Raw genomic sequence first — 10,268 nt, forward strand, 5'->3', positions numbered from 1 at the left:
AATATATTAGCAATGCACTAACCCATATGTGTGTCTATAATGTTAACACCAGGTAACTTACCCAAAAAAAAAAAAATGAATGGCCTAGATCAGTGGAAGGTTAACATGTATAGAAAACTAAGGAGCCATGGGATTTTTTATAATATTGTATTTAAAATCTCTAGTGGTGCTTGATATTAATAGAAGTATGCATGTCAACTTTGAAGAGAATACTGCATTTTTTTTGTTTTTCCTGATTTTCTTTACTTTTTGGTTTTCCAGATTTTAGTCATTGCAAGTAAGCTTTTCTAAATATGATCATTTTTCCATTAATTATCTCTAAGGTAATATGCATAATGCTTGTCTAATTCAGTGTTAAGAGTGGGTTTATTCTTGGGAATGAAGTCTAAAACCCTGGAATCCGCATCAACTGAATTTCAAGGTAGAAAATGATATCTATTTCAGATTCTTTTGCTTTCAGACTGTACAAGCCCTGGTATTTGCATCAACTGAATTTATGTTAGGCGATATCTACTCCAGATTCTTTTGCTTTCAGACTGTACTTAGCAATTATTATCAACTGATTTTCAGTATCCTCCGCCTTGTTTAAAGGCGTTTGTTTCGCTAACAATTTGATAATTTAATGACACCAATTTATACAATGGTCTCAGCCACCCACACCTTTTTATGACATCTTTCACATAATTGTTGGCTTTCTCCTATCTGACTGGAAGTTGGTCCTTAATATTCTTCAGACTCTGAAAATTACAGAGAATGCCTTGACTCTGTTTTTAAGGGTCCAATTAGTATCACATTACGACACCGTTTGGAGTGTCATGTTATTAGGGATGCGGCTAAAAATGAGTATGATTCTGAAGAACCAATACTTTTTTTGAGTGAGGTTACAATTGATCGTGGAATATCATCATACCTTACCAATGCTTGTTAGAATATCTTATAATTGAAGGCTACATTGGATTTTCCTTGTGTAATCTTGCAAGTGGAAAGCCTATACTGATTGGATGTGAAATGTCTCTTGTTTAGTTGTTTACCTATTGAAAAAAGCCCCTTGCCTAGCAAAATAGTTTAAATTTTGACTGCTAGTAGTGCACACATAATGTGTGTAGTTATTATGCGTATGTAATCCATAATGCTTTCATTGGAATATTAAAGATGATTACTGCAACTTGTGTAGCTTTGTTTTAGCTGTACCTGCTGATGAACAATACTATTTGCATAATTTTCACCTAGGAAATATTTTTATTTTCCTCTTATGAGGGGAAGCAACACATGCACACCATATGGATACAATCAAACAAAATGTTTTATGGTGCAAGATGCTTGAAGCATACAGATGGCAGCTGTTTAATTAGCATTGAAAGCATGTTAATTGTGTGATAGTATGTGTACTTGGTCTGGGAAAATGTTTTACAATACTGGCAGAAATGCTCTAAATGTGATTTTTCATCGAGAAAATGATCATACTATACTTGATTCTTGAAGCATCTCAACAATTGCAGGTCCCTGGTATCCCATTCACACCAATCTAGTCCACATTCCTTGTCCTTCCGGCCTCTGATATTGGCCTATTATTTCTCTGACTCCTCACTTCCTTTGCGCGCATGATTTTATACAATAATTTTTTGCTTAGTAATTTGTAAATTGCATGAATTAAATTGGTATTTAGAAACATTCAGAAAAATTTTAATTACGATGAAATGACATATCAAATTGGTCTGTTGTATTGGTATTAAAAGTTTGAAAATGCAAATTGCTTACACTGTGGGTAGTTCAAATAGTCTTAAAAAGGAAAGCAACTGTAATTTTATCAAGTTTGTTGAATCTTGTTTACATTGAGTCAATGACTTTGAACAAATCATAATAAGCCTTACACACACATAGTTTTGCCTTAAACATATGGTATATATATTTTGAAATGTAATAGCAATAAATATTAAATAGCATACAGTTTCTCTTCTTCCTCTACAAAACTTCATTTTCTTTCCTCAATATTTAATTTCTTATAATTATTAATTAAAACAATATTATGTTCAAACAACCCACAATCAGATTAAACAGATTAAACAATTTTTATTTTTTTTTTCCTCAGATGCTTGACTAGTTAAATATATGGTGATCAACTCCCATTCAATGGCTGTTCATACTTAATGAGGCAGAAATTTATCAGCTTAAGCAACCTTTTCTGGACCTAAATGATAAATTGGATAAAATTAGGGGAATTAATGAGATACTTGAGGAAAAAGCAATACTCAGTTACAAGTTTGGTAGAAAACGACATCGATTAATGCTTTTTTATACCAATCTCATGCAACGCAAAGTGCCCAACATCTTGGCCTGTTTTGTGTGAAGTAAAAAAGCATAAATCATGTGATATTTGCAGGTTTTTGGAAACTGGCTCAACTTCGCTTTATTTCCAAGAATGATAAAGCTTGCAAATTTTGGCTGAAGGTTAAGCAGTGGAACAAAAGTGAACCTTTTGTTTTGTTTTTCTCCAATTGAAATAAACTTTTCCAAGCAGGTTTTGGATGCGTATTTTGAAAGTTTCACAAATCCTTTGTGTCAATGTAACTGCTGGCCAAGCTAAGCTAACATGTATGTATGGCATGAAAATTGCAAGGACTTGTTCAGTTCTCCTTAAGATCCTGCAGCCTCCTCTGCATAACTCCAGTTAAAAAAGCTGAATGCATGCATGCTTGCCCTGAAGCACTTGATAATACACTTCTCAAGAAATCCAAAACATAACCTGAGAATAAGGTTCAAAAGTGAGCAAAATCACATTTATTTTCAATCTTGAAATAGAATCATTGACTTTAAAAGTACTTGGAGCTTTCAAAACTGTTTCTCAAACTTCAATTGAAATCTTTCTTTTATTAATTTGATTTTACCATAGTTTTGCATCAATATCTTCCCACCATTTACAATGTCTTCTCAAACTTCTCTTAACTTGAGCACCATTAAACAAACTCTCAGCCCTTTATCACTTGGAACCCAATGCAAATCTCTGGCTATTTCAGGTCTAGTCTTGTTTTTGTTCTACACTTTCTTGTTTAACCCTCCTAATTACCAACCTTCAGATCTCTTATCAACCATAAAGCAGAAATGTCCTTCCTCAACTCCCATTATCACCAATTCTCCTACCAACGTCAGCCACATTGTGTTTGGCATAGTTGGTTCCATGAACACATGGAAGTACAATAAACCATACATTGAAGCTTGGTGGCGACCAAACATCACCTAGGGATATCTTTTCCTAGACAGATCACTCACGTCGGAGTTACAACCTTGGCCTTCAACTTCTCCTCCTTTTCGTGTCAATGAAAATATCAATAAACTGAAAGTATACCCAAAAATTGTGAGGCCGGTTCAAGTTCTAATAGTATGCACAATAATGGGGACATTTAGACAGAGAGATGAAGATGTGAGATGGTATGTAATGGCCGACGATGATACTGTCCTGTTTGTGGATAACTTAATTGAGGTTCTAGCAAAGTTCAACCATTCTAAATACTACTATATTGGGTCAAATTAAGTGTGTCAAGTCTAACTTTGATTTCTAGTTTGAAATGGCATTTGGTGGTGGCAGGTATACTTGAGTTGCCGTTTAGTGCAAGCATTGGCAACCAAGTTAGACGATTGCGTTGAGTGATATCTTTTCGATACTATGTTAGTCTTGAGAAAAGTTGTATGTGTTGTAGAATCAGTAATCAAGACTAAAAAAGCACCCAAGTTCAGGAAAATCAAATTACCATCACTTTCCACGCTGAGAAACATGCAGGCCCTGTTGAAATTGTTGTCGTGAAATTATACAGCCTCAACATTGTGGCCTCCGGATTCCAGTCCTGGATCTCCTCCGCAAACCCCTCCTATATTTCTTCCCTTTGCTCTTCTTCGGCCTCCTTACTATTCTCCTGGATGTGAAGAATCATGCATATGGTGATATTTATTACTTGAATAGGGAAGAATAAAACAATTAAGAAAGCGAGGTAATCATAACTAAGTTATTTACTCGTAGAAATCGCAGTGCATTAGATTTTTTAACAAACTCTCAATCCCTCTCCTGTTTCTTCTTTACTCAAAAGTTGTTTCTGCAAATAGAATTTTATAAACTGAAGGTGAAGAAGGTGGATGCGGGGATAAAGATAAAATTGGTAGAAAAATACCTGGATCAGTCAAGGATGGCGTATTCCAGTCTGGATCTAGGTAAAAAGTCCCGCTCTGGGATGTGAGCAATCTTGGGCCAATCCTCACCTCTCTCTTGTTCGCATCTTCGTAATAAGATGGGGCAATCATAAATTGCCAACGTTTTCAAAGAGGTTAGCCTACTTATTGCTTCAGGCAGTGATGTTAAACCAGAACATGTATTAATTGTGAACCGCTCAAGTGATGCCCAATGGCAAATCCACTCTGGTATAGCCATCAAGCTTGAACAATTTGAGATTACGAGCTGTCGGAGAGTGGTTACATATTGAAGCCCCAATGGGAGAGACACCATTTTCGGAATAATCTGAAACTCCAAAGAGATGAGGCTTTTAAGCCCTTTCCATTGCATCTGGTGCTCATCGTTGCCTAGATCAAGCAGAGGACAATCAGTAAGCTCCAGGTTTTGAAGCGCAGTGAGATATTGTACACCTTGGGAGAGAGACTTTAATTTAGGGCAGTAAGTTATCGTCAAATACTGGAGAGATATGAGGTTTTGCAACCCATCCTCTGGCAGTGTTTCTAGATCCTCAATTTGACGTAAGATTATTCTCTTCAATTTGGAGAGAGGAGCAGATGAAAAGGCAATGGGGGTGGAGGAAGTGGAGGAGGAGGAGGAGGCATTCGTTATTGTTTGTTGCACTGGCTTCCAGCTGGCATTCCTTAGGTATAACACTTCTTTCAGATGTGGAAACATTGGCAATGAAGTCAACATAGGGCAATCCCATACTTCTAAATTTGAACGACGAGGAAAAGAAGGGAGTAGTAAAGCATGCCCCGTAGTACTCTCCGTCATTGATGATGTTTCAAAGGAATTCTCGTTATCAGTAGTATTGATATCCACATTATAATAGTCACTCATCCTCCACCAACCCTTGAGATTAGGACATGAATAGAAATAAATTGCCTCCAGAGATGGAAAAATTGCTGTTGGAGCCGACGAAGAAGAAGAAGATAAAGATAACTCATTGTTGTCACTACAATCTGATACGTACTCTATTTCCACAAGGTTGTACAGCAAAATACTCTTAAGAGAGGGTAGTCGACTCAATGGTGGCAAATATTTCAATTTCCCACAACTGCTTAAGCCACGTCGGAACCCTCACACCCCCATAATTATATATAAACAGCTTTTTAAGATTTGGGTGAGGATCAAGGCCTTCCAATGCCATTTCATCACGTGAATTAACATTGTCCCTGCTCCAACGTAAAGTCAAAACCTGAAGATGTTCCTTCTCCTTTAGATTTGCACCCTTACATTCTAATGCGAAGTCTTCCCCCCTGATCTCTAATTCTCCTCTTAGGCTGTTCAGTTTGTTTAGCTCGCTTAACTGCCACTATCCTCTGGGGCCGAATTAGAGTGGACAACAAACTTAGATAATGTCTGGAGATTTTTCAATTGCCCCAATTCACGTGGCATATAAGTCAAACTATCACATCCATCATTGTAAAGATGCCTCAGGTTGACTAATTTCGTAATTCCTCTAGGCAATTCTTTAAGCGCAGTGCAACCAGAGAGTCTTAGTGTATACAAATTTTGCAACCTAGTTATGGAATCGGGCAGCTTCTCGATTTTTTCATTCCATGAAAGATCAAGATCTCTTAAATGCTTCAACTTAGATATGGAACTCGGTACTAAATCAAGCTGTCTTCCATGTAAATCCAGCACTCGCAAGAACTTCATACTTGAAAAGATTGCTTCACATGAAGTACTTGACTCTTGCAAATTCTCGAATTTACCAAGTGAAAGAAGTGTTCGTATCCTACTAGCTTTAGGCGAGGAAGTTGGAGTTACAAAGGAAAAATCTCTATTGTTGACCAATGATACGTGTCGAGTTTTCTCACTAACACTTTTTTCTTTGGATTCTAATTTGGTGATAAACGATCCTGCTACTGAGCTTGCAAGATCATGCATGACGTCGTGCATTTTAATCCAAATCACGTTTTCCAAATAATCCATTTCAGCTTCTTGAAAGAAGGATCTCCAAAGTAAATCCATGAAATACTCATGACCAACATCTTCAAGACATTCATTTTGATTGGATAGTTTGATAAACCCTTGTGCTATCCAGAGATTTATCAATTTTGATTTTTCCATCACGTAATCCTTTGGAAATATACTACAATAAGCAAAACATTGTTTCAAATGTGATGGAAGTTGATCATAACTCAGCTTAAGAGTTGGTAAGATATCATTTTCTTTTATTTTTGGCAGTTTATTGTTTTTGAAAGAAACCCACCCTGCATCAGAATTTTCCAAGGACAGTAACCTTCCAATTGTTTTGATGACAAGAGGGACACCTGAACACTTTTCTACAATCTCCTTTCCAACTTCCACTTTTCTAGAATTCACTGGCTCTTGTCCGTTCTCAAATGCCACTTGCTTGAATGAACACCATGACTCCCGTTCGTCTAAACACTGTAAGGAATATTCTGCAATTGTTTGGGTAATTTGTGCAACTTTTTTACTTCGTGCAGTTATTAATATTCTACTGCCACTTGCACCAACCTCCAACAGTACTTTCAAATCATCCCATTTTTTAACATCCTCATTCCAAACATCATCCAACACAAGTAAGTATTTCTTTCCACCAATTTCTTTTCGAAGACCATGCACTAATGTATCCATTTCAACATTGTCTGGTTTCTTTTTTATTGCCGATTCCAGGATTTTTTCAACAACTTTTTCGACTTCAAAACTCTTAGAGACACACACCCACATTTTTAGCTGAAAATGTTTATCTATTTCCTCATCATTAAAGATGAATTGAGCTAGTGTGGTCTTTCCTAAACCTCCGATACCGGTAATCGGAAGGATTCCGACACTCTTTTTAACATTGGAATCATAAAGAAGTCTTTCTATGATCTCCTTCTTGGCATCCTCTCTACCAATAACTCCTGCCTCAGGTACGTAGGAATGACTATCATCCCTCTTCCTACGGCTTACTCCCATCTCCACAGGGCGTTCCTCTAAGTGGAATTTCCTATCAGTTGCGATGGCATCTAACTTCTGTCTAATTTCCTTAATCTTATGACCCATTTTCAGATTATAGATAGGTTGATTTGATTTGGGGAAGAAGATTCGTACCTTTTTTGCCATCTTATCCCGAGTCATCATCTCTCACAACAGAGACTCAGTGGAGAAACCATCCAACAAGTCCTCTGCATCATAAACGACATCCTTAAGCTTTTCAAGCCAATCAATAACTTCATGGTTGTTCACTGCCCGTTGCTCCTCAGCATCAAGAAGCACGGCTTGGATTGTCGAAACGGTGTTCTTGAGCTTCACAAGCTCATCTGTGACACTCCAGAGCTGTCCAATCTCTTTGAGAGCCAGGGAGCCCAAGCTCTCAATGATTCGTGCAACAATGTCGAAGAGAACGCCTTTCGCCATTTTTTGATGGTTGGTGATCAAGGAGTATTGCTGAAAACGGCTCTTGAGTTGAGTTGCTTGAGGGATGGAAGGAGGATATGCTGGCTTTGAATACAGAGAACTCTGGTTGTGACCAACATTTATAATGCCCTGAAACATGGAGTTGCGTGTTATGCATGAAAATTGATGTTATTGTTGAAGATGCTTTGCTTACTGCCTTTTCTAACCTTCCAAAATTCATAAAGTTATCTTATCACTTTTGAAGATGCTCTCTGTTTTTTTTTTTTTTTCTGTTGGACACATGACTAGAATTTTCCGCAATATTGGATTCTTGACGTTCTTTAAATCTGGGAAATCTTTAATTATTGGGAAAGCTTTTGCTTTGTTCGTTGCTTGGAATTTCCTTTTATCTACTCATTTTGAAGATGCTCTCCTTATTGTTCTTTTTTTTCCTTACCATTTCTCTCTATTTCTCGGAGATGCCTTTTAGTGCTCTGCCTCAAGCTCTCCTTTACCTAGTGTTTCAAGAATAACACTTTGTTAACATGTTACGTTCACATTTTAAAGATGCTTTCCTTATTATTCCTATTTTTAGATACTTTTCTTGAAATATTAGTAGTTCTGGAATCCCGAGATCCTTAAACTCATTCTTTTACTGTGAAGAAAAGTATCAAAAGAGAACTACGATGGGAAAAGGGTATCATACAAAATCTCAAATCAAATTAAAAAAATCCAACACTAATTAGCTTCTGGGCATTATGTAAATGTAACTTATCAAATGTACGTATGTTCATTCTCAATTTCTACCCATCAAAATTAACAGAAAACAAGACGGACAGAGAAAATGTTAGAACTTCTTATTTATTTTCCTCAATACGAAGAATGGTTGACGCTCTAATCGTGCAGGACATGTTTTTTTTCGTAGGATAGAGTAGACAGGTTTCCTTGTAAGTGAGTGAAAAGTGAAGATGGTTTTAAGAGGTTTGAATTGGATTGAGCAACAGTTCATTTCATTTTCAAAATTGTCGATGTACAGTACATATCCTATTGAATCATCAACATCAAAAGACACATAAATCTGTAAAGGACAATAAAATTAGAAACGGAGGCAGGAGAATTGGAATTAGACACATAAATATCATTTCTCAATATAACCAGGAGCCAAGTTTTTGTTCTATAACTAAGAAATTACAACAACAACAACAACAACAACGGCAACAACAATAATAAAACCCAAGAGTACATAGGAAGTATACATAGGCAGAACACCTAACTAGCTAGGATAGGAAAAGAGAGGCATTAAATTCCAGAATTTTGCATTAATGGTGCTCTAACTTGCATAATATTGTTTTCCAACTCTTTCACAAAACTGACTCTGAATTATTTTAGTGACCAACAAAATCTTTTGTTAAAGAATTAAGCTTATTGTTTTTTTTTTTTTTTTGAAAATGCTTCACTGCATATATTCATAAACGAAGTTACAACTGTGACTTAACAAACTGGAAAACCAGACCGTAAGCCAACTAACGCATCTGCTCAGGAGCTCCCCCGTCAACAAATTCCTTTGTGACGGACATTGTCTAAAACTTCTACACCCACGCTCCATCCTCTCAAGGAGGAGGAGTACAACCACACTCTCTCCTCCTAAGAGGAAGAGTACCAACACCTACATTCCTCCAACAGAGGAGTAGGACAAAACCCACATTTCTTTTTTAAAAAAGGAGTGGGAGACAAATCCCCATACCCGACTAAGCGAAATATGGGGCACCAAACCCCACCAAGCACCGCGAAGCGGGGGGGGGACTACTCCAACCGGACAAAAGTCCGATGGCACTATTTTTTGGATTTTTATTTATAGGAAAAAAACAAGACACAAATACAAAAACACTGGAATCACTGTACACGGAAACACTGTAGCGCGTGCCGTACACGCGCCACGCTAGGAGGAATCCAACAGCAGATCTTGGTAGTCCCCGACTCACAGACACCAGAAACGCCGCTCGTGGCGCCGGCAGAGGGATTCCCGGTGGCGCGTGAGAGCCACGCGCCGGAACGCCGGAAAATTGACCCGCGCGTGCGGGCCCTTCTCCGCTCTGTTTGGCACCGCATTCGGTGGACCTGAAGATCGGTGGCTGGGCAACGCCACGAAGTGGCCCGTGTTGGTCGGTGTTCGCCGGAGACTTCCAGATCTTCGATTTCCTTATTTGGCCGGAAAAACAAAAAAACAAAAAATGAAAACACAAACAGAGGGGGGAGGGGGAGGGAGGCGGGGAGAGGGAGGGAGGGGGAAGGGAGTCGAAGCTCCCACCCCCTCCGGCCGAGATACGTGGGTGGGTGTGTGTTTTTTAGAGAGAAGGGAGAGGTTTTCGAGAGAGAGAAGCAGGGCGACTTAAAGGTTTTTCTGAGGAATATCTATAATTAAGCTTATTGTTGACCCAAGGTTGGTGGTAGAATAGGCTTTGGACCAGTTTTATAAAGGCTGAAAACACTTCTAGTACTTGATGCTATATAGTTTTGTTTCACAAGCATATCTATTACCCATATAAAAACTGATGCTGTCTTTGTAAAGAGGATTGCTACAGCTACAAAAAATGTGGTGATTGAATATTATTTACTCATATTCAATCACCACTAACAAGCCTTTGATTAAGAATGTGTGGTTTCTAAATACAAATTATTCTAAAGCAAGTGGGCATAT

The 10,268-nt window shown here is 37.9% G+C and overlaps 1 protein-coding gene across 1 annotated transcript; it reads right to left on the minus strand.

The window, feature by feature from the left end:
* Positions 1 to 2,260: 2,260 nt before the first annotated feature.
* On the minus strand, positions 2,261 to 7,315 carry LOC122290733 (putative disease resistance protein RGA3). The gene is made up of 3 exons (XM_043098343.1): positions 4,161 to 7,315; positions 3,747 to 3,908; positions 2,261 to 2,743 (listed from the first exon to the last, which is right to left on the minus strand). Exon 1 carries the CDS (start codon positions 7,313 to 7,315, stop codon positions 5,525 to 5,527), a length of 1,791 nt encoding a protein of 596 aa, XP_042954277.1. The 3' UTR covers positions 2,261 to 2,743; positions 3,747 to 3,908; positions 4,161 to 5,524.
* Between the last annotated feature and the right edge of the window lie 2,953 nt (positions 7,316 to 10,268).

The sequence above is a fragment of the Carya illinoinensis genome, chromosome 13 (genome assembly GCF_018687715.1).
Source record: "Carya illinoinensis cultivar Pawnee chromosome 13, C.illinoinensisPawnee_v1, whole genome shotgun sequence".
NCBI lineage: Eukaryota > Viridiplantae > Streptophyta > Magnoliopsida > Fagales > Juglandaceae > Carya > Carya illinoinensis.

Coding starts and splice junctions, on each gene's coding strand:
- LOC122290733 (XM_043098343.1), bottom strand. CDS start 7,315: ATGATGACTCGGGATAAGATGGCAAAAAAGGTACGAATCTTCTTCCCC.